Source organism: Ranitomeya variabilis, chromosome 2 (assembly GCF_051348905.1).
Source record: "Ranitomeya variabilis isolate aRanVar5 chromosome 2, aRanVar5.hap1, whole genome shotgun sequence".
Taxonomy (NCBI): domain Eukaryota; kingdom Metazoa; phylum Chordata; class Amphibia; order Anura; family Dendrobatidae; genus Ranitomeya; species Ranitomeya variabilis.
Window position 1 is genome coordinate 1,101,729,533 of NC_135233.1, and position 25,273 is coordinate 1,101,754,805.

Here is a 25,273-nt window from a genome sequence, read left to right on the forward strand (position 1 = left end):
CTTGTACATAGGGGCAGTATTATAGTAGTTATATTCTTGTACATAGGGGGCAGTATTATAGTAGTTACATTCTTGTACATAGGGGCAGTATTATAGTAGTTACATTCTTGTAAATAGAAGCAGTATTATAGTAGTTATATTCTTGTATATAGGGACAGTATTATAGTAGTTATATTCTTGTAAATAGAAGCAGTATTATAGTAGTTATATTCTTGTATATAGGGACAGTATTATAGTAGTTATATTCTTGTAAATAGAAGCAGTATTATAGTAGTTATATTCTTGTACATAGGGGGCAGTATTATAGTAGTTATATTCTTGTACATAGGAGCAGTATTATAGTAGTTATATTCTTGTATATAGGAGCAGTATTATAGTAGTTATATTCTTGTACATAGGAGCAGTATTATAGCAGTTATATTCTTGTACATAGAAGCAGTATTATAGTAGTTATATTCTTGTACATAGGGGGCAGTATTATAGTAGTTATATTCTTGTACATAGGAGCAGTATTATAGTAGTTACATTCTTGTACATAGGGGCAGTATTATAGTAGTTATATTCTTGTAAATAGAAGCAGTATTATAGTAGTTATATTCTTGTACATAGGGGCAGTATTATAGTAGTTATATTCTTGTACATAGGGGCAGTATTATAGTAGTTATATTCTTGTACATAGGAGCAGTATTATAGTAGTTATATTCTTGTACATAGGGGCAGTATTATAGTAGTTATATTCTTGTAAATAGAAGCAGTATTATAGTAGTTATATTCTTGTACATAGGGGCAGTATTATAGTAGTTATATTCTTGTACATAGGGGGCAGTATTATAGTAGTTACATTCTTGTACATAGGGGCAGTATTATAGTAGTTACATTCTTGTAAATAGAAGCAGTATTATAGTAGTTATATTCTTGTATATAGGGACAGTATTATAGTAGTTATATTCTTGTAAATAGAAGCAGTATTATAGTAGTTATATTCTTGTATATAGGGACAGTATTATAGTAGTTATATTCTTGTAAATAGAAGCAGTATTATAGTAGTTATATTCTTGTACATAGGGGGCAGTATTATAGTAGTTATATTCTTGTACATAGGAGCAGTATTATAGTAGTTATATTCTTGTATATAGGAGCAGTATTATAGTAGTTATATTCTTGTACATAGGGGCAGTATTATAGTAGTTATATTCCTGTACATAGGAGCAGTATTATAGTAGTTGTATTCTTGTACATAGGGGCAGTATTATAGTAGTTATATTCTTGTACATAGGAGCAGTATTATAGTAGTTATATTCTTGTACATAGGAGCAGTATTATAGTAGTTATATTCTTGTACATAGGGGCAGTATTATAGTAGTTATATTCCTGTACATAGGAGCAGTATTATAGTAGTTGTATTCTTGTACATAGGGGGCAGTATTATAGTAGTTATATTCTTGTACATAGGAGCAGTATTATAGTAGTTATATTCCTGTACATAGGAGCAGTATTATAGTAGTTATATTCTTGTACATAGGAGCAGTATTATAGTAGTTATATTCTTGTACATAGGGGCAGTATTATAGTAGTTATATTCTTGTACATAGGAGCAGTATTATAGTAGTTATATTCTTGTACATAGGGAGCAGTATTATAGTAGTTATATTCTTGTACATAGGAGCAGTATTATAGTAGATATATTCTTGTATATAGGGGCAGTATTATAGTAGTTATATTCTTGTACATAGGAGCAGTATTATAGTAGTTATATTCTTGTACATAGGAGCAGTATTATAGTAGTTATATTCTTGTACATAGGAGCAGTATTATAGTAGTTATATTCTTGTACATAGGAGCAGTATTATAGTAGTTATATTCTTGTACATAGGGGCAGTATTATAGTAGTTATATTCTTGTAAATAGAAGCAGTATTATAGCAGTTATATTCTTGTACATAGAAGCAGTATTATAGTAGTTATATTCTTGTACATAGGAGCAGTATTATAGCAGTTATATTCTTGTACATAGAAGCAGTATTATAGTAGTTATATTCTTGTACATAGGGGGCAGTATTATAGTAGTTATATTCTTGTACATAGGAGCAGTATTATAGTAGTTACATTCTTGTACATAGGGGCAGTATTATAGTAGTTATATTCTTGTAAATAGAAGCAGTATTATAGTAGTTATATTCTTGTACATAGGGGCAGTATTATAGTAGTTATATTCTTGTACATAGGGGCAGTATTATAGTAGTTATATTCTTGTACATAGGAGCAGTATTATAGTAGTTATATTCTTGTACATAGGGGCAGTATTATAGTAGTTATATTCTTGTAAATAGAAGCAGTATTATAGTAGTTATATTCTTGTACATAGGGGCAGTATTATAGTAGTTATATTCTTGTACATAGGGGGCAGTATTATAGTAGTTACATTCTTGTACATAGGGGCAGTATTATAGTAGTTACATTCTTGTAAATAGAAGCAGTATTATAGTAGTTATATTCTTGTACATAGGGGCAGTATTATAGTAGTTATATTCTTGTACATAGGGGGCAGTATTATAGTAGTTATATTCTTGTACATAGGAGCAGTATTATAGTAGATATATTCTTGTATATAGGGGCAGTATTATAGTAGTTATATTCTTGTACATAGGAGCAGTATTATAGTAGTTATATTCTTGTACATAGGAGCAGTATTATAGTAGTTATATTCTTGTACATAGGAGCAGTATTATAGTAGTTATATTCTTGTACATAGGAGCAGTATTATAGTAGTTATATTCTTGTAAATAGAAGCAGTATTATAGTAGTTATATTCTTGTACATAGGGGCAGTATTATAGTAGTTATATTCTTGTAAATAGAAGCAGTATTATAGTAGTTATATTCTTGTACATAGGGGCAGTATTATAGTATGTAGGGGCATGCAGTGGTGTAGCGTTATTCCCTTAACCTGTCTGTGATTTCCATTGTGTCTGACCTGAGGTGACTTGTCCGGGTTCCCAGATTACATAATATGACTCCTCATCGTCCGGGATGCAGCACTCCACAATGATCCCAGAAAATATGGTGACGTTATTCCAGAAAAAGACCCGGGATGGGTTTAGGATGATATCTGAGGCGTTCAGCGGAAACTCCAGCACATGTCTCACTTGCCAGGGAATATTCCGGTAGAGAAATCTGCACAAATATAATCCTAGAAGAAGAAGGAACAATGGTAATCCTTAGTACAGTCAAGAGACTACTGCCGATCTTAGATTTCTGTCTTTCCATAAAATGGGTGACATTTCTTCCATCGCTGTGATGTGTCTTTGCTCATAGACCACTAAACACCAGGGACACTAAAACCATGGATACTGGACTGTAGAGCACCAGAACGCTGGATTCTCTGGAACCAAAAGATGGAACAACAAACTGAGTAAAAATAAAACATTGGACAAGAACTTAAAAAAACCCACTAGAGACCAAGGACTACTATTCTAAAGGAATCAATGTTTAGAGAATTGTGAATTGTATTACTAAACTCTATGAACTGGAACAATAAACTGTGAAAAGGAACAACTGGACACCACGACCGGTAAATAAAACTGTTCGAGATCAGGGACTGGGAGACCAAACCAAGAAACACTGAGGATTGGAGAATCCAACCATTGAACACCAGGAACGAATGTGACAAACTGCAGGACGCTGTATGTAGGAGTATGTATGGATACATGAGGTTCCGGGTAAGAGTGGTCTGATCTCCTGGACACCAGGGACTATGACTCTTAATTACTGGTTGTCTTATGTTGCGTCATGACGAGACTAAGAAGGGACAATGAAGACTTGGAAACTAAACCACTGGATAGGAAAGATTGCAGTTGTATGGGACTCCTTACACATAATATAAAACTCAAACGTTAATATTTGGTCTGGTGCCATATACAACCGATTATTTGTCAGGTCATTTTCCTTTAATATACACAAGGCCACAGGACTAATAAAATCACCAGACACCAGAGTCTAACCCCGCAACATCAGGAGTCAAATCTCTAGATGATAGGAACTAAACTGATAGAAACCACAAACTGGGGAACCAACCATAAGAAACAGGACTGGTGAGGAGAACCATTAGAGACCTGGGACTGGAACTCTAAAGGGACTGATGTCCAGAGAATGGGGCTAGGACACTAAACCAATGGACTTGGGAAACCAACCACAGGAACCAGGACTGGTGAAGAGAACCATTATAGACCAGGGACTGGAACTCTAGAAAGACTGAACTCCAGAGAATGGGGCTAGTACACTAAACCAATGGACTTTGGAAACCAACCACAGGAACCAGGACTGGTGAAGAGAACCATTATAGACCAGGGACTGGAACTCTAGAAAGACTGGATAACCAACCATAGGAAAAAGGACTGGTAGAGACAACCAGTAGTGGTTAGGGAATGAGATAATAAATTACTGAGCACCAGATACTAAGTAACAAATGTAGACAGTCATCCATGTACTCTGCTCCTCCAGTCGGATGAACAATGATGTGAAAATTATAGAAAAGGTCACTCTACCTCCCCAGTATCGGGGAACATTCTTGATGCTTAGAGTAGATTTTCTGTTGGACGTCACCACTGTGGCTCTGGTGCCATTGTGAACCTCCATCATCATATTGGACAACACATCAACCAGCAGCCACTGGACGTTCGTGATATCACCCACTGACGTGAACTCCAAGACGACATCGCTCCCCACTCTGGCTGGATCCGGAGATGAGGTTATGTTACCGGGAACTAAAAGAAAACAGGAAAAACAAAGGAATTGTCAGAATTACGGGTTCTTGCAAGAAGGAGAGACATTTTCACCTTCCAGCACATCCAAAATACACTTTCTTTTTTGTTTATCTCAACAGATTTGAACTATTCTGATATCAGTGTCCACTCCTTGCCTTTTCCCAAATCTAAAATGTACCCCAGAGTTAAGAAAAGAGCCGAGGAACAAGGAACTCCTTGTGTTTTTATAGCAGTTACTCATGAAAACAATGCAGAAATTTCGATTCCCGCATTCACGGAGAATCTTATTAAATAAAGGTTGTCAACATGATAAAAATGGAAACTTTTGTGTGGCTTTTATTACCTTACAGGGTTGTCTTTTGAAGACATTTGCAACTTTGGACCCCACCCAATGTGCCTAAAAATGTTTTATGGCGACCTTCACTTTATACGAGACGTAATGGGCCTCCTATAACATGTTTCTGGAAGTAAATCAAAGAAAATGGAATAAGTGTCTGATGTTTAGTAGACTTCACCTCCATCCAACACTGGCTGGTTAGGTTCCTAGGACCCCTACCACTCGGGCAATGCAGAACATTAGGATGGAAACCACTGGTGCAATCCGAGAAAGATGGAAGGATGAAGATGGAAGGATGAGGACCATACATGACACTGACATCATAATATAGGATATGACTGTGGCTAAACATACATGAGGATTCGGGGTGCCACCTACTTGTTGGAGGTTCTTCGCAGTACACTGTGCTGTTTGCGTCCAGGTGAGGGCAAAAGCAGTAGGATTCGATATCCATTGGGATGAAGCACGTGGGGTGGGATTTGCATTGCTCAATGTCAAAGTCGAATCCGGGCTCGCACTCGCACTGTATATTCTCCTGTCTCTTGGTGCACTCTAATAGGTACGTTAAATGAATGACACATTAGTCAGTGCATGTTGTTGCTGAGGGTCACATGTAAAACCAGCAAATCTCTAGTAACCAATGTGGCATTTAGGTTATGGAGCAGCTTACAGCCCCCCGAGCTCTGACTGGTCTACCCAATAAGGTAAATGTTTCCAAACACCAATGGGCCGTGGTGTGAGCCTACTCTTATACAGTCGTGGCTGAACGTGTTGGCACCTTGAAATTATTCCAGAAAATGAAGAATTTCTCCCAGGTAATTATTATAATTACTCATGTTTCGTTATACATATGGCTATGTCATTTGTACGTATTGGAACAACACAAGGAAAAGAAAAAAAGGCAAATTGGAGATAATTTCACACAAAACTCCAAAAATGGGCCGGACAATATTGTTGGCACCATCAACTTAATATTTGGTTGCATCCTTTGGAATAAATAACTGCAATTGCTTTCTATAACCATCCACAAGCTTCTTACACCTCTTAGTTGGAATTTTGGACAACTCTTCTTACAAACTGCTCCCGGTCTCTCATATGTGATGGCATCTTCTCCCATCAGCAATTTTAAGATCTCTCCACAAGTGATCAATGTGATTTAGATCTGGACTCATAGATGACACTTCAGAACTCTACAGCACTTTGTTTCCATCCATTCTGGGGGCTTCTTGAAGTATGTTTGAAGTCAGTGTCCTCCTGGAAGATCCATGATGTAGGACACAAACCCAGCTTTGTGACATTGGGCACTACACTGCCACCCAAAATTCTTTGGTAATCTTCAGATTTCATGATGCCTTCTACGCAGTCAAGGCACCCAGTGCTTGAGGCAGCAAAACAATCCCAAAACATCTGTGACCCTCCACTATATCTGACTGTAGGTGCTGTGTTCTGATCTTTGTAGGCCTCATTTAGTTTTCCGTAGAGTAGAATGATGTGCTTTACCGAAAAGCTTTATCTTGGTCTCATCTGTCCACAAGATGCTTTTCCCTAAGGATTTTGGCTTACTTACGTAATTTTTTTTCAAACTGCAGTCTAGTTTTTTATGTCTGTGTCAGCCATGGGGTCTACATGCGTCTCCTGCCATAGCGTTTCTTTTCATTCACATATGGACGAATACTTGGCGCTGACACTGATGCCCACTGAGCCTGTGGGACAGCTTGAATTTCTTTGGAACTTGATTGGGGCTTATCCACCATCCGAACTATCTTGCGTTACAACCTTTCATCTATATTTCTCTGCCGTCCATGTCCAGAGAGATTAGCTACAGTGCCATGTGTTGTAACCTTCTTGGTTATAGTGTGCACCATGGACAAACGCACCTCAAGATCTCTGGAGATGGACTTGTAACCTTGAGATTGTTGACATTTTTCAACAATTTTGGTTCTTATGTCCTCAGACAGTTCTCTTCTCCTTTTTCTGTTCTCCATGCTTAGTGTGGCACACACAGGCACACAATGCAAGGATTGAGTCAACTTCTCCCCTTTTTATTTGGTTTCAGGTGTGATTTTCATATTTCCCTCACCTGTTACTTGCCACAGGTGAGTGTGAACGAGCATCACATGCTGGAAGCAAAGACGGTTACCCACAATTTTGGAAAGTGCCAATGATTTTGTCAGACCCATTTTTGGGGTTTGTGTGAAATTATGTCTAATTTGCCTTTTGTTTCTCTGCTTTTTTTTGTGTTGTTCCAATAAACACAAAAGAAATTTGACATGAGTATAACAAAACATTTTTAATTGCAAGAATTTTCTGGGAGAAATGCTTCATTTTCTGGAACAATTTCAAAATCGCCAACAATTTCTGCCATGACTATAAGTTAGATGTTAAAGTCTGCTAGATACCTCAGGGTACCTACACCAGCAACAGAGTATGCGGGCAGTTGCTGCATTGTTTCTAGCGTTCATATGTCCTGCACTGTACGTTGGTCCTCCACCTCATGCTATTTTCATGCACTTTGTTCTGTGCTGCTCCCCGCTTATTGTATGAATATTTTCTATAACCTTTTCTATTTCACTATGTAATCAAATTATATTTGATCTTTACCTTTTGAGTTTTAAGTTCTTTCTTTATTGGTTCTTAGATCTCGACATATAATAATAACTTCCCAGTCTTATATTCTCATTAGAGCAGTTGGACATGAGAAGAGTAAAAACAAAGCAACAGCTGCCCGCATACTCCACCAAATTATGCAGGAAAATGTAGACAAGAAGATTTGGGATCTGAAGCAGATGGTGTTGGTGTAGTTAACCTTAGGTATTTAGTAGGTAGGCTTCACCATCTAACTTCTAAGAGTAGACTTGTATCATGGACATTTTCCTGTTACATTTGGTGGAGTATGCGGGCAGCTGCTGCATTGTTTTTAGTGTTCTCGTGAATACAAGACTGGGAAGTCACTATTATATGTTGAGAATTAAAAGCCTATAAAGAAATAAATAATAACTCAAAGGTAAATAACAAATATAATTTCATTACATAGTATAATAGAAATGGTGTAGTGAAAATTCATACAATAAGTGGGGAGCAGCACGGAGCAAAGTGCCAGAACATAGTATCAGACTGAGGACCAACGCACATTGCAGGACACAGCGGGTATAGTAGAAATAGGTTATTGATGTTCTTGTAGGCGCTAGGTGATCCACTCAGCTTACAGATTGGTGACTTATTGCTATTTGTAGGTTGATATGACACAGATCTAGTAAGACTCGGACCTGTGGTGGCCGCTATACTGCTAATTTCAGCCAATGATCCTCTATATGGGAAGGTCTCACTTGTCAGGACCATCTTCACCAGATGCAGGTCGTCAGCTGCTTCATTCAGTGGGATGACTTGTATATAAGCCATGCCATCAGATCCACCTGCGGAAACACCAGTCACACGACCATCAGCTGCTCTATATAATATATGCACAATTTCAATGTATATAAACCTTGGCCTAACGTAATCTTAAACTCATCAATGGGATAAGTCGTTATCATTGGTCTCTATCGACCATCCTTAAGAAATCCGGGAACTTCAGACGTCAGGAAAAAAAACATAAAAAGTATATATTTTATTAATAATGGGTCACTCTGATGCCCATGCGTCATCATTTCATCTTGGTATGTATTACTACCTCCTGATGAACGCATTGAGATTGCATTGGATTGGTGACTACATGTGATCTGTTTCTACTTCTAGTGGTACCTTTATGTCTTATTATATACACAATACACAATACTCATGCTTTTGATATCGGGCCAACAAGTTATCACTGAGTAGCCATGATATTGTTTCAGGCACCAAGGAATTACCTGAGTAGCCGTGATATCACGTGTATCATAATTGGCATTAAGGAACCATCTGTATATGTATGTATTAGTACCCAATGCATCTGTGGATGTAAGTTTAGGGGACAGTCACTTACTATCTTTCCTATAGTCTTAGGGGTAACATTTTTCCTTCCTTGTGGAGAGTGACATGCCAGCTCTGGCATACCAGTGTAAGGAGGCTTATTCACTGTGCAATGCTCCTCTGGGAAATTAAATATATAAATTGCCTCTTCAGAGAGGAAGAGGACTAGAACTCTACAGCGCCACCTGTTGGAAGCAGCGATCCTACAAGTCACTAACGACCCTTTAACGACTCTCACATTATGATGTAGGATCTTTCAACGGGTGGCGCTATAATGTCCCAGTCCTCTTCTTCTCTGAAGAAGCAATTTACATATCTTTCCGGTAGTGATTTGCCCTCCTTCCTTTTAGTATGGGAGATCTTTCTTATACAGATACTTATGTGAATTAGGGTCCACTAGGGTTTCCCAGGGTGAGATGACAGTAAGTGGGGGCGCCTGTTTTTTCATATATTTTTAGGGTGCTAACTTCTGTGGTCAGTTAGGGAGAACTATAGGGTTTATCTTTAAGGGTGAGTTTATAGGCACTCAGTTGATTTATTTTTACTTCTTTTTCCCTCTTCACTCCTGTCCTCCTTCGTTGTCTCTGTTTTCTCCTGCCCGCTTTCTTTTTCCCTTACTTCTTTTTTCCCTCATCACTCCTGCTATCCTTCCTTTCCCGCTTTTCACTCCTACCCTCCGTCCTTTTCCCCCTCTTCAACCCTGCCCTCCTTCTTTTTTTTTTACTTTTTTTTTACTTTTCACTCCTGCTCTCCTTATTTTTCCCCTCCGTCTTTTTCCCTCTTCACTCCTGCCTTGCTTCCTTTTTCCCTTCTTCTTTTTCCCTCTTAACTCCTGTCCTCCTACGTTTTCCCGCTTCACTCCTGCCATCCTTCTTTTTTCCCCTCCTTCTTTCTCCCTCTTCACTCCTGCCCTCCTTTTTTCCTTACTTCTTTTTCCCTTTCATTCCTGCCATCCTTTTTCTTCTACTTCGTTTTCCGTCTTCACTCCTGCCCTCCTTCTTTTTCCCCTCCCTTCTTTTCCCCCTCTTGACTCCTGCCTCCTTCTTTTCCCCTCCCTTCTTTTCCCCTCTTGACTCCTGCTTCCTTCTTTTTGCCCTCCTTCTTTTTTCCCTCCTTCTTTTCCCCTCTTGACTCCTGCCGCCTTTTTCCTCTCCTTCTTTTTCTCTTTCACTCCTGCTCTCTTATTTTTCTTCTCCCTCTTTTTCCCTCTTCACTCCTGCCCTCCTTCTTTTCCCCTATTGACTCCTGCCTCCTTCTTTTTCCCCTTCACTCCTGCTCTCTTTTTTCTTCTCCTTTTTCCCTCTTCACTCCTGCCCTCCTTCTTTTCCCCTATTGTCTCCTGCCTCCTTCTTTTTCCCCTTCACTCCTGCTCTCTTTTTTCTTCTCCTTTTTCCCTCTTCACTCCTGCCCTCCTTCTTTTTCCCTCTTGAGTCCAGCCTCTGGATCGCCCCGTCAGGGCAAGGGGTTACTCGGTACTGGGGTCATGCGGTTCACAGGGGGATGTCACGGTGGCTGACCCGGTCCGTGGCCCTGGGACGCCCATATAAAAGGGAAAGGTCTTTAAAGGGATAAAGTTTATGTTCGTGACACCACCTGAGGTATTCAGTCAGGGTGACCGAGGCTGCTTTAAGGGGTCCGCTGGGGTGATGTTATGGCAGCTAGATGGTATACCTTCCCACAGGTGAAGTGCATCCCCAGGGCTTCCCAGTGTGTAGTTGGAGGATGGTGAATGGCACAGTAAAGAACGAGGACACAAGGTTGCAGTCTCTTTACATTTACTGAAGACTTCAGCATCCACAGTCCAGAGCACCAGATCACAGGGCAGGCAGAGTCCGGCCGGTTCGGAGGCAAGTCCAGAGTCCCCTTATCCAGATGGAAATCAGTAGAGTTCCCTTGCGCTGTAGTGGTGTTGTCCTTTACTGCATAAGCTTCAAATAAGGTCCTCACAGATGTAATGTCTCTCTGTCCCCCGTAGTCGGATAGGACAAAACCCGTATGACTGGTGGCTTGAGGCTGTTTATAGGGACTCTGGCACGCCCGGCCTCTGAGGGGTGCCACTGTGCCTCCTGGGTGTAGGGCGGACAGGTAACGTGAAATTAGAAGTCCTGCCGGTCTCTGAAGTAAGGCATAGAGGTCCTTACTACCTCGGTGTTCTGCGCCTCAGAAGGAGGCAGCCTGTTCGGGGCTGGTCACCTTCTGGTATCCTCTCCTTTGCTTTGCCTTCCTTCACGCTCGCTGCATTACAGTTCTGCCTTCAAAATGTCTCTTTCTGGGAGCTGTAGCTCTGAGGGCATGCACAGCTCCGTGGACCCTCTGTCCTCCTCAGACAGATGTCTGGAACTAACTCAATGATGTTCTTTCCTTCTCAGTTTCCTCTTTCTGCCAGGAGCTGCAGACCCCCACGCCTGCTCAGCTATTCTTCTATCGCACCAGCTCCGCCTCAGCTGATGTTCCACGACAAGCTCCCTTCTGGCAATCTCTCTCTCTAGCACATCTTTCTGCTTCCTTCCCCTCTGTCTCTCTGACAGGATCTGACTAACTTTTCCTACAGATTACCAGTTATATATATATGGGGAGAAATCATAGGACGGCACTAGGAAAATACGAGCTCCACTCAGTGGGACTGACTGAAGGATGACCTAATAAGCAGGCTTCTTGACAGCTGTGGGTATATGGTGCTCTGCATGAAAATAGCGCAAATGAAATCCACAATGCAGTGAAAGAACTAGAAAAAATGCGGCACCCACCCTATTGTTGCTGTGTATGTGGACCCGTCGAAGCACTACTCGTGCGAAACGGCCGTCGTCCGTACTCCAATACCGCACCCTCCTATACACCTGATGTCCTGATGGATGTAAAAGCTTGTCTGCAATAAAATTCACGACGTACACAGCAACAATAGGGTGAGTGCCGCATTTTTTCTAGTTCTTTCACTGCATTATATATATGGGGAGTCACCTAGTAAATAGGATCAGAAGCTCCCCCTGGTCGCCTGGAGTATGAAAAGTGTTGCATGTTTGTGATACCTGGATGCAGTTATCCTTCCTTGCCGCCAAACGTAGCATCACTCTCCTCGGGAGGAAAGCGACACTACTGCGACGACCAGGACCCTGGGGCGCCGCACCTCCTTCTTTTTCCCATCCTTCTTTTTCTCTTTCACTCCTGCTCTCCTTATTTTTTGCTCCCTCTTTATTCCTGCCTTAGTTCTTTTTCCCTCTTCACTCCAGCATTCCTTTTTTTCCCTTCTTCTTTTTTCCTCTTCAGTCCTGGCCTCCTTCTTTTTCCCTCTTTATTTCTGCCCTCCTTCTTTTTCCCCTTGAACTCTTTCCCTCATTCTTTTTCACCTGCTTAGTTTTCCCTCTCCACTCCTGCCCTCCTTCTTTTTCCCGCTACACTCCTGCCTTTCTTCTTTTTCCATCTTTATTCCGGCCCTCCTTCTTTTTCCAATAATTCTCTTTCCCTCTTCACTCTTGCCCTCCTTATTTTTTCTTCTTTACTCTTGCACTCCTTCTTTTTTCCTACTTACTTTTCCATCTTTGCTCCTGCCCTCCTTTTTTCCCATCACTCTTTTTCCATCTTCACTCTTGCCCTCCTTCTTTTTCCCCTCCTACTTTAATTTTTATGTGCTTTTTTCTAATACATTAGATACACTATCCTGACTTTTCCTATAACATATTCATTCTGTCAGTTTGAACTTCACACGTCCCTTTAGGGTCACTATCTGTGGCCTTTATAGTAATTATATTAGTTATATTCCTCTGAAGTGGACACAATAGTGTGAGGGTTAACTGTGGAGACTAAAGAGTGGATCCACTGGACCAAGACAACGAACCTCCCACGGGCGAGCTGACCAAGTGAACCACCCCCTATACAGGGAGCGTTAGGGGCAGGCCCGAGGGAGACTATCGCCACGGCAGCTGGTACGGGGGAACCGACAAGAGGCTACTGATAGGAATCGGTAAGGAATAATGAGGAGACTGAGACAGGGAAGGCGTGAAAATACGGAAGGAGAAACACGGGAACAGGAACCAGAAGGAGGAGGACTAGGGTAGACAAGCTGGATACAAAACACGGACAAGGAAGGGGGAACTGAGAAAGGCAGGCAGACAAGGACACTGGAAAATGGAACAAGATGGAGGAAACCGGAGAAAGGAACCTAAAGGGGAAGCAACAGAGAAGACCAGAATTAGCTATGGAATACAGCAAACTGGAAATGAGCGGCGAGCAAGGAGACAGGAAGGAATGCAGAGGAGACGTGGAGCCAGATTCACTTGCAGAACACAAATGATCATCAGGCACCGCCGAGAGGAAGAGGCAGCCTGATAAAGGGAGCGAAGACATACCTTCTGGGTCGGGGTCACAGAGCGGCGCAGAAGACATGCCAGGATCACCGGGCGATGTGTGCGCGTGCGCCGTGGAAAGCAGAGCGCGCGTGCCCGAGAAGGAGCAGGAGCCGAGCACGCAGGAAGAGCAGAAGACCGGGAGTGAGGAGGAACGCGCCAGGACGCCGCAGAGAGGTAAGGTGAGACCGGCGGTAACATAACAGTACCCCCCCTTATGCCCCTCTTTCCTAAGATCCGAAAGAAATTTTGCCAAGATTCGAGGAGCCTGGATGTTCTCCCGAGGCTCCCAAGATCTTTCCTCAGGACCAAAACCCTTCCAATCAACCAAGAAAAAGGTCCTCCCTTTAATTCTTTTCATAGCAAGAATGTCCTTAACCTCAAAGACATCATTACAAAAATTAGGGTGAGGAGAACGATTGAGATTGGAATGAAACTGATTGAAAACCACAGGCTTCAGGAGGGAAACATAAAAAGAATTGGGGATGCGGAGCGAAGCGGGAAGTTTCAACTTATAAGAGACATTATTGATACGGGACAAGACCTCGAAAGGCCCAATGTAGCGGGGACCCAGTTTGTGTGAAGGCACTTTTAACTGGACAAACTTGGAAGATAGCCACACCTTATCACCGGGCTGAAACAAAGGAGAGTCCAAGCGCCTCTTGTCCGCATGTCTTTTCATTCTGGCGCAGGCCAGTTCAAGAGCGGTCCTGGTCTCCTGCCAAATCCTAGAGAACTCCCCGGACAAAAGAACGGCCACTGGGACACCAGTAACAGGAGGAACCGGAAGTGGTACACCAGGATGTTGCCCGTAGACAATAAAAAAAGGAGACTTGGAAGTAGATTCGCTGGTATGATTGTTATAAGTAAATTCAGCCCGCGGAAGCAAATCTACCCAATCGTTCTGATGAGAGTTAGAGAAGTGACGAAGATAAGTCACCAACGTTTGATTGGTACGTTCCACTTGACCATTGGATTGTGGGTGGTAGGCAGATGAAAAATCAAGCATGATGTCCATGAATTTGGAGAGAGACTTCCAAAAGCGGGAGGTAAACTGCACTCCTCTATCCGAAACAATATGTTTAGGAAGACCATGAATGCGAAAAATATGATGGATAAAATCTTTCGCCAACTCAGGTGCAGAAGGTAAACCCGGAAGAGATATAAAGTGAGCCATCTTGGAGAACCTATCTACAACGACCAGAATGACAGTGCAACTGGAAGATCGAGGTAGATCGGTGATAAAGTCCATTGCAATGTGCTGCCAGGGAGCAGATGGAATTGGAAGCGGATGAAGCAAACCAGAGGGCAAATGCCTAGGAATCTTGTTCTTGGCACAAGACGGACAGGAGGAGACGAAGCTTCGAATATCCTGAAGAAGAGTCGGCCACCAATAAAAGCGAGACACAAATGAGAGAGTCTTCTTGAAACGGACATGACCTGCCAATTTGGAAGAATGTCCCCAACGAAGAACTTGTCTTCTGTTGCACACAGGAACAAAAGTTTTACCAGGAGGTTGAGAAGACAAACTAACAGGTGCCACCATGATGACCTTAGATGGATCCAAGATATGCGAGGGCTCCTCCAAAGAGTCAGAGGATAAGAAAGACCTGGACAAAGCGTCGGCCTTGAGATTTTTGTTGCCCGGACAAAAATGTAACTCAAAATTAAAACGAGCAAAAAACAAAGACCATCTAGCTTGCCGAGGATTAAGTCTCTGTGCAGAACGGATATATGCCAGGTTCTTGTGATCCGTGAAGACTTTAAATGGATGAAGAGCTCCCTCCAAAAGGTATCTCCACTCCTCAAATGCCAACTTGATGGCTAAGAGCTCTCTGTCGCCAATGGAGTAGTTCCATTCAGCGGAAGAGAATGTCTTGGAGAAGAAACCGCAAGGAACCAGCCTCCCTGAAGATGACCTTTGAGAAAGTACAGATCCAGCACCTACGGCAGAAGCATCAACCTCCAGAACAAAAGGTTTATTCACCTCCGGACGATGTAGTACTGGAGCAGAAGCGAAGGCTTGTTTCAGAGAGGAGAAAGCATCTAAGGCTTCAGACGACCAGATATGAGGATTAGACCCCTTACGTATCAGAGTGGTGATAGGTCCGGACAAGGAGGAGAAGTGAGGGATGAACTGTCGATAGTAATTTGCGAAACCAAGGAATCGCTGGATAGCTTTGACACCATTTGGACGTGGCCAGTTGAGCACGGCAGACAGCTTCTCCGGATCCATACAAAGACCAGAGTCAGAGATGATGTAACCCAAGAAGGGAAGAGACGGTTGCTCAAAGGCACACTTTTCAAGCTTGGCATAAAGGTGATTCTGTCTCAGGCGCAGTAGCACAAGATGAACATGTCTTCTGTGGGAAACCAGATCCAGAGAGAAAATAAGGATATCATCCAAGTAAACCACCACACAGGTGTACAGAAGATCTCGAAAAATTTAATTCACGAATTCCTGGAACACTGCAGGAGCATTGCATAATCCAAAGGGCATGACTAAATACTCGTAGTGCCCATCTCTGGTGTTAAAAGCAGTATTCCACTCGTCACCAGAACGAATATGGACTAAATTATAGGCCCCACGGAGATCTAGTTTCGCAAAAATGCGTGCTCCTCGTAGTCGATCGAAAAGTTCCGGAATAAGAGGAAGTGGGTACTTATTCTTAATTGTGATTTTATTGAGGCCTCGATAATCGATGCAGGGACGAAGAGAGACATCCTTTTTCTTGACAAAAAAGAATCCCGCACCTGCGGGAGAAGACGACTTCCGGATAAAACCCCTGGCTAAATTCTCCTGGATATACTCAGTCATAGCTTGAGACTCAAGAGGATTCAGTGGATAAATTTGCCCCCTGGGTGGTATTGTGCTGGGTACAAGGTCGATCGGGCAATCAAACGGGCGGTGTGGAGGCAAGTTCTCCGACTCCTTTTTGTCAAAGACGTCCGAGAAGGACCAGTAGGGCGAAGGCAAACCTGCAGGTGCCAGCTTAGATTGAAGAGTCTTGAACGACTGGCACCAAGACAAACTAAAACAAAAAGAGTTAAAGGTAGAGAGGATTCACAAATACCTAGGGAGGCCTCTCTTACCTGACCTAGGCGGAAGCGTTTCCCGGCCTCACCGGACAAGAACGCAGGAGATGAGACGCACTGCCGCAGTAGAAGCAGAGACCTTGAGCGATTCTCTCTTTGCGGTGTAGTTCTGCTGGACGAAGACGATCCACCTGCATGGGTTCAGGAGCGGAAGCCGGAGGCGAAGGGACCAATCTCAAAGAGGGAGTACTGGAAGAAGCCGAAGATAGACGAGACAATCTTCTTTCTCTAGCTGTTTCACGGAGCCGTTCCTGGAAACGAAGATCGATGCGAATAGCTAGAGATATAAGATCCTCCAACGACGTTGGAGTGTCACGACCCGCCAGCTCGTCCTTAATCCGAGGAGAGAGGCCTCGCCAAAAAGCTCCTACCAAGGCCTCGTTGTTCCATCCTAGCTCAGATGATAAAGTACGAAATTGAAAGGCGTACTGTCCGACAGAGAGAGAGCCTTGATGAAGATTAAAAAGGGACTCAGTGGTAGAGGCCAAGCGTCCGGGCTCATCGAACACCTTACGGAAAGTTTCCAAAAAATTAGCTAGTTGGGAAACTAAAGGATCGTCCCGTTCCCAAAGTGGGTTCACCCAGGACAAAGCCTCGCCTTCCAGGTGTGACACAACAAAAGCCACCTTAGCCCGATCAGTGGGGTATAGTTGCGGCAAAAGCTCAAAGTGTAGTTGGCACTGATTCAAAAATCCATGACATAACTTGGGATCTCCACTATAGCGTGGAGGTTTGGCCAGGCGAGGTTGCGGATGTGGAGTGGGAACGGAAGCCGAAGCGGACGTCTGCAAGGCAAGCAGACGATTATCCACAGAAGCAATGTAATTAAGTGTGTGACCCTGGGTGTCGCGTTGCTGAACAAGCTCTTGCTAGAGACTTGCCATCTGGGACACGTTCGCAGGATCAGAGGGCTGTAACGCGGATAAGCGGGACTCCATGGCTTTTAAAAAGGCCATGATCCTGGTCTGGTTTTCCCGAAGAACCCCAAGCTCTTTCTGAGCGGAAAAAGGAGTACCAGCGGGGTCCATGGCCTGATGGTACTGTGAGGGTTAACCGTGGAGACTAAAGAGTGGACCCACTGGACCAAGACAACGAACCTCCCACGGGCGAGCTGACCAAGTGAACCACCCCCTATACAGGGAGCATTAGGGGCAGGCCCGAGGGAGACTATCGCCACGGTAGCTGGTACGGGGGAACCGACAAGAGGCTACTGATAGGAATCGGTAAGGAATAATGAGGAGACTGAGACAGGGAAGGCATGAAAATACGGAAGGAGAAACACGGGAACAGGAACCAGAAGGAGGAGGTCTAGGGTAGACAAGCTGGATACAAAACACGGACAAGGAAGGGGGAACGGAGAAAGGCAGGCAGACAAGGACACTGGAAAACGGAACAAGATGGAGGAAACTGGAGAAAGGAACCTAAAGGGGAAGCAATGGAGAAGACCAGAATTAGCTATGGAATACAGCAAACTGGAAATGAGCGGCGAGCAAGGAGACAGGAAGGAATGCAGAGGAGACGTGGAGCCAGATTCACTTGCAGAACACAAATGACCATCAGGCACCGCCAAGAGGAAGAGGCAGCCTGATAAAGGGAGCGAAGACATACCTTCTGGGTCGGGGTCACAGAGCGGCGCAGAAGACAGGCCAGGATCACCGGGCGATGTGTGCGCATGCGCCGTGGAAAGCAGAGCGCGCGTGTGCCCGAGAAGGAGCAGGAGCCGAGCAAGCAGGAAGAGCAGAAGACCGGGAGTGAGGAGGAACGCGCCGGGACGCCACAGAGAGGTAAGGTGAGACCGGCGGTAACATAACAATAGTTTTACTGCGTTTATTAAAAAACATGATGTATTATTAAAGGTGAGGTCCTTAATTTGACCAATCATCCCAGGGAGTTTTTCATCTGAAGCCCAAGTTTTTCATAATGTAAACTATCAGAACAGAAGTTACAGAGAACAATTTTGGTTTTAAAATTTTGCCTTTAAAGTGTTTTCCAATCTTTTAGTCTGAAGTTGTGTATGGTTGCTGGAGTACAATTACAAACATTTCAAAAACATAAATCAGAGACAAAACCCCTCAGAAATTGTGATTACTCAGAGCTGTGATGAGACAAGAATAGGATCTGCCAGAAGCCGATATCCAGCTGCCGGGATGAAGGGACAAAGTGTGGGGAATAAGGGGCAGGAGTGTGGAGAATAAGGGGCCGGAGTCTGAAGAATAAGGGGTAGAAGTCTGGAGAATAAGGGGCAGGAGTGTGGAGAATAAGGGGAAGAAGTGTGGAGAATAAGGGGCAGGAGTGTGGAGAATAAGGGGCAGGAGTGTGGAGAATAAGGGGCAGGATTGTGGAGAATAATGGGCAGGAGTGTGGATAATAAGGGGCAGGAGTGTGGAGAATAAGGGGAAGAAGTGTGGAGAATAAGGGGCAGGAGTGTGGAGAATAAGGGGCGGGAGTGTGGAGAATAAGGGGCGGGAGTGTGGAGAATAAGGGGCAGGATTGTGGATAATAAGGGGCAGGAGTCTGGAGAATAAGGGGCAGGAGTGTGGAGAATAAGGGGCAGGAGTGTGGAGAATAAGAGGCGTGAGTCTGGAGAATAAGGGGCAGGAGTGTGGGGAATAAGGGGCAGGAGTGTGGAGAATAAGGGGCAGGAGTGTGGAGAATAAGGGGCAGCAGTGTGGAGAATAAGGGGCAGAAGTGTGGAGAATAAGGGGCAGGGGTCTGGAGAATAAGGGGCAGGAGTGTGAAGAATAAGGGGCAGGAGTCTGGAGAATAAGGTGCAGGAGTGTGGAGTATAAGGAGCAGGAGTCTGAGGAATAAGGGGCAGGAGTGTGGAGAATAAGGGGCAGGAGGCTGGAGAATAAGGGGCAGGAGTCTGGAGAATAAGGTGCAGGAGTGTGGAGTATAAGGAGCAGGAGTCTGAGGAATAAGGGGCAGGAGTGTGGAGAATAAGGGGCAGGATTGTGGAGAACAAGGGGCAGGAGTCTGGAGAATAAGGTGCAGGAGTGTGGAGTATAAGGAGCAGGAGTCTGAGGAATAAGGGGCAGGAGTGTGGAGAATAAGGGGCAGGAGGCTGGAGAATAAGGGGCAGGAGGCTGGAGAATAAGGGGCAGGAGTCTGGAGAATTAGGGGCAGGAGTCTGGAGAGTAAAGAGCAGGAGTGTGGAGAATAAGGGGCAGAAGTGTGGAGAATAAGGGGCAGAAGTGTGGAGAATAAGGGGCAGGAGTCTGGAGAATAAGGGGCAGGAGTCTGGAGAATAAGGGGCAGGAGTCTGGAGAATAAGGGGCAGGAGTCTGGGGAATAAGGGGCAGGAGTGTGCAGAATAAGGGGCAGGATTGTGGAGAATAAGGGGAAGGAGTCTGGAGAATAAGGGGCAGAAGTCTCGGGAATAAGGGGCAGAAGTGTGGAGAATAAGGGGCAGGAGTCTGGAGAATAAGGGGCAGGAGTCTGGAGAATAAGGGGCAGGAGTGTGGAGAATAAGGGGCAGAAGTCTGGAGAATAAGGGGCAGGAGTCTGGAGAATAAGGGGCAGAAGTCTGGGGAATAAGGGGCTGGAGTGTGGGGAATAAGGGGCTGGAGTGTGGAGAATAAGGGGCAGGAGTGTGGAGAATAAGGGGCAGGAGTGTGGAGAATAAGGGGAAGTGTTGTGAATTCCGTTCTCGGGCTCCCTCCTGTGGCCGTGAATGGTACTTTGGTGAGTTCTGTCCTTGGACACCCTCTGGTGGCTTTGAGTGGAACTGCTGATCTTTGAGGTTGGCTTTCTCAGCTGCCCTCGTTTATTGCTTCTGCTCGCTTCCCTATTTAACTCTGCCCAGGTCATTAGTCCATGCCAGCTGTCAATGTCTCAGTACTGGTTCAGATCTCTCTTGGAATTCTCAGATGACCTGACTACTCCAGCAGAAGCTAAGTCCTTGCTAATCATTTGCTGTTCATTGGTTTTTTTAATATATTTTTCAGTACATGTTATGTTTCAGTCCAGCCTGCTATTATGATATTTCCTTGCTAGCTGGAAGCTCTGGGGGTGCAGAGCTGCACCTCCACACCGTGAGTCGGTGTGGAGGTCTTTTTGCACACTCTGCGTGGTTTTTGTAGTTTTTTATACTGACCGCATAGTTCCCTTTCCTATCCTCTGTCTTTCTAGAGAAGTTTCGGCCTCCTTTGCTAATATCTGTTTCATTCCTGTGTTTGTCACTTCCCTCTTAACTCACAGTTAATATTTGTGGGGGGCTACCTTTACTTTGGGGAATTTCTCTGAGGCAAGGTAGGCTATTATTTCTATCTTTAGGGGTAGTTAGCTCTTAGGCTGTGAAGAGGCGTCTAGGGAGAGTTAGGTACGCTCCACGGCTATTTCTAGTGTGTGTGATAGGATTAGGGATTGCGGTCAGTAGAGTTACCACTCCCTCAGAGCTTGTCCCAGGTTTTCTGTTTTAACCATCAGGTCACTTCGGGTGCTCCTACCCACCAGGTCATAACAGGGAAGGAATCTGGAGAATAAGGGGCAGAAGTCTGGGGAATAAGGAGCAGAAGTCTGGGGAGTAAGGGACAAGAGTATGGAGAATAAGGGGCAGGAGTCTGGAGAATAAGGGGCAGAGGTCTGGGGAATAAGGGGCAGGAGTGTGGAGAATAAGGGGCAGGAGTCTGGAGAATAATGGTCAGAAGTCTGGAGAATAAGGGGCAGGAGTGTGGAGAATAAGGGGCAGGAGTGTGGAGAATATGGGGCAGGAGTCTGGAGAATAAGGGACAGGAGTCTGGAGAATAAGGGGCAGAGGTCTGGGGAATAAGGGGCAGGAGTGTGGAGAATAAGGGGCAGGAGTCTGGAGAATAAGGGGCAGAAGTCTGGGGAATAAGGGGCAGGAGTGTGGAGAATAAGGGGCAGGAGTGTGGAGAATAAGGGGCAGAAGTCTGGAGAATAAGGGGCAGAAGTCTGGGGAGTAAGGAGCAGAAGTCTGGGGAATAAAGGACAAGAGTCTGGAGAATAAGGGGCAGGAGTCTGGAGAATAAGGGGCAGAGGTCTGGGGAATAAGGGGCAGGAAAGTGGAGAATAAGGGGCAGGAGTCTGGAGAATAAGGGGCAGGAGTCTGGAGAATAAGGGGCAGAAATCTGGGGAATAAGGGGCAGGAGAGTAGAGAATAAGGGTCAGAAGTGTGGAGAATAAGGAGCAGAAGCCTGGAGAATAAGGGGCAGGAGTGTGGGGAATAAGGGGCAGAAGTCTGGAGAATAAGGGTCAGAAGTCTGGAGAAAAAGGGGCAGGAGTGTGGAGAATAAGGGGCAGGAGTGTGGAGAATAGGGGCAAAAGTGTGGGGAATAAGGGGCAGAAGTGTGGAGAATAAGGGGCAGAAGTGTGGAGAATAAGGGGCAGAAGCCTGGAGAATAATGGGCAGAAGCCTGGAGAATAAGGGGCAGGATTGTGGAGAATAATGGGCAGGAGTGTGGAGAATAGGGGCAAAAGTGTGGGGAATAAGGGGCAGAAGTGTGGAGAATAAGGGGCAGAAGTCTGGAGAATAAGGGGCAGGAGTGTGGAGACTAATGGGCAGGAGTGTGGGGAATAAGGGGCAGGAGTTTGGGGAATAAGGGGCAGGAGTGTGGAGAATAAGGGGCAGGAATCTGGAGAATAAAGGGCAGGAGTCTGGAGAATAAGGGTCAGGAGTCTGGAGAATAAGGGTCAGGAGTTTGGGGAATAAGGGGCAGGAGTGTGGAGAATAAGGGGCCGGAGTGTGGAGAATAATGGGCAGGAGTGTGGGGAATAAGGGGCAGGAGTTTGGGGAATAAGGGGCGGGAGTGTGGGGAATAAGGGGCCGGAGTGTGGAGAATAAGGGGCAGGAATCTGGAGAATAAGGGGCAGGAGTCTGGAAATAAGGGTCGGGAGTGTGGAGAATGAGGGGCAGGAGTCTGGAGAATAAGGGGCAGGAGTCTGGAGAATAAGGGGCAGGAGTGTGGAGAATAAGGGTTGGGAGTGTGGAGAATAAGGGGCGGGAGTCTGGAGAATAAGGGGCAGTGCTTGAAGTATTGATTTGTCACAGAAACTTCATGGATTTGTCAATAAAAGTGTAAAAACTTCTGTAACAATAGAAACATCGGATTAAACGAGTGAAAAACACTGAAAAAAAACAAATTGTAAAATCCAAAGTTGGTGTGGGGCTCAAAACTTTTGGCCACAACTTTGTCACTTCGTTACCTGACGATTTCCTGATTCTTCTCTCAGGAATTTTCTCTGTAATCTCCGCCTGAAAAAAAACAAACAAATAGAAATATAGAGAAATTAAAATACATTTTCAGGACTTTTTTTCTTTTTTAAGTCCTCTTCCTTGGCTCCACTGCGACTTTGTTCCCATGGGGGAATCTTCCTTCTCAGATCAGATGAATATTTGTAGGTTATTCCCGTAGACCTCATTGTGAGGCTGAGGACACTTCAAAGTACTGAAATTAACAGATTCTATTATGTTTGGGTGCCGTAAAAATCAGAAGTGATTAGCAAGAAGCTAAAGTTTATATATTTGTTAAATAACAACAAACATAAAAACAATGAAAAAGACAGGAGCCTCCAATGGAGGGGAGGAAACGGCCAACAATGAGAAATCGTATACTGTAAGCAGGTAATGGGGGGAGTGGAGGTTGGTAATATATCCGGCACTGTTGTGTCCAGTGACCACTGGGAATTTGCTTAAAAAACTGGGATTTGCAGATATAATGCTAAACAGATTTCCATTAATGGACAGTGCCAGATGATATAAGTAGATGCTATAAGATATGCATCATGTTAAAGATCCCTCCCCTCACTTGCAGACCACCAAAAACCCCCATCCAAAAATATAAGTATACAGAAAAGAAATTAGAATTAGATACCTATTAGAGGGGAGGAATCAGGGTCAGTGCGGTCGCTGCGTTCATCCCCAATCCCGATGAGCGCCGTTTCGCAGTAGTGCTTCTTCAGGGGGCGCCTCGACTCTCGCCCCATTACCTGCTTGCAGTATATTATGTGGCATTTTTTGCCGTATCCTCCCCATCATTGGAGGCTCCTGTCTTTTTCATTGTTTTTACCGTATATTTGTTGCTATTTAATAAATATATAATCATTTCTTATCTTTATGATGCCCAACCATATTAGGTTCTGTTGATTTGAACATATGAAGGAGTCTGGGGGTATTTTGGGGGTGGGAGCTCTCCTGATTTCTGTTTTTGCCTCGAGAGGGGACAAGACCCGGGGGCCGTATGGATCTGACATATGGACCTTATATTGTTTTCTGGACTATCGGTGACTCCATGAAATGGCGCCGGCGCTGACCTTTCTTCCACACGGCTTAAACCGCACAATATCCGGTGTGTCAGCGCCATGGGTGCGTGCAGAAAATATTCCTCCATCTTACTTGCCAACTTTATCGTGACACTCCATGTTCCCCACCTGTATCCTATCATTAGTACACCCCTGCCGGAGCTGGCGGGGGAGGGGTGATGTCCGCACCGTGTGCACCAGATGACCGGCACACACAGGTCGGGGATTTTCTCGGTAATGACTGTCATTTGCATCTAGAAAAAGTCAATGAAACCAGAGAAGACTTGTAACCTCCAGAACGGATTTGTATAAATCCCTCTATTTACCCTTCACTTTATATCCGAGGAAACTAACAGATCATTTGCATCTGCAAAACCAACATCTTAATGACAGGACTGTGACTGTCCATATCTTACAGAGCGGGAACATTGCAGGTAACATAAGTCCTGGAGTGTGACCGCAACTGCTCTACCTAATGGGACACAGCAACAACTAGAAGACAGAGTTTATTAGGAGCTGCGCACATCCCATTACAGGGAGCTCCCCCTAGTGGTGGCTGCAAACAGGATCTTATCATGTATCTGTATACAGGGAGCTCCCCCTAGTGGTGACTGCAGACAGGATATTATCATGTATCTCTGTATACAGGGAGCTCCCCCTAGTGGTGACTGCAGACAGGATCTCATTATGTATCTCTGTATACAGGGAGCTCCCCCTAGTGGTGGCTGCAAACAGGATCTTATCATATATCTGTATACAGGGAGCTCCCCCTAGTGGTGGCTGCAGACAGGATATTATCATGTATCTCTGTATACAGGGAGCTCCCCCTAGTGGTGGCTGCAGACAGGATCTTATCATGTATCTCTGTATACAGGGAGCTCCCCCTAGTGGTGACTGCAGACAGGATCTTATCATGTATCTCTATACAGGGAGCTCCCCCTAGTGGTGACTGCAGACAGGATCTTATCACGTATATCTGTATACAGGGAGCTCCCCCTAGTGGTGGCTGCAGACAGGATCTTATCATGTATCTCTGTATACAGGGAGCTCCCCCTAGTGGAGACTGCAGACAGGATCTTATCATGTATCTCTGTATACAGGGAGCTCCCCCTAGTGGTGGCTGCAGACAGGATCTTATCACGTATATCTGTATACAGGGAGCTCCCCCTAGTGGTGGCTGCAGACAGGATCTTATCATGTATCTCTGTATACAGGGAGCTCCCCCTAGTGGAGACTGCAGACAGGATCTTATCATGTATCTCTGTATACAGGGAGCTCCCCCTAGTGGTGGCTGCAGACAGGATCTTATCATGTGTCTCTGTATACAGGGAGCTCCCCCAGAATAGGTTGTATTATTACTGTGGTGATGCTTCTCATGTCATTTCAGTCTGCCCAAAGCGTACAAAGAGAATCGCTAGTTCAGTTACCATCGGAACTGTACAACCTAAATTTCTGTTAAATCAAAATAAACAAGGCCTGCACCCACCACCAAAATAGGGACGGTGCATAAGTAGAGGTAAAGTGCCGATGA

The 25,273-nt window shown here is 44.5% G+C and overlaps 1 protein-coding gene across 1 annotated transcript in view; it reads right to left on the bottom strand.

Moving 5' to 3' along the window:
• Window positions 1–22,863, bottom strand: part of LOC143804087 (adhesion G-protein coupled receptor F3-like) — a 93,936-nt gene extending 71,073 nt beyond the window's left edge. The window contains exons 1-6 of the mRNA XM_077281824.1: window positions 22,741–22,863; window positions 22,648–22,696; window positions 8,365–8,511; window positions 5,477–5,650; window positions 4,543–4,761; window positions 2,973–3,188 (exon numbers count right to left, since the gene is read on the bottom strand). Coding sequence (XP_077137939.1) covers window positions 2,973–3,188; window positions 4,543–4,761; window positions 5,477–5,650; window positions 8,365–8,511; window positions 22,648–22,696; window positions 22,741–22,863 — 928 coding nt within the window. The remainder of the gene's footprint in view (window positions 1–2,972; window positions 3,189–4,542; window positions 4,762–5,476; window positions 5,651–8,364; window positions 8,512–22,647; window positions 22,697–22,740) is intronic.
• Window positions 22,864–25,273: the final 2,410 nt, after the last annotated feature.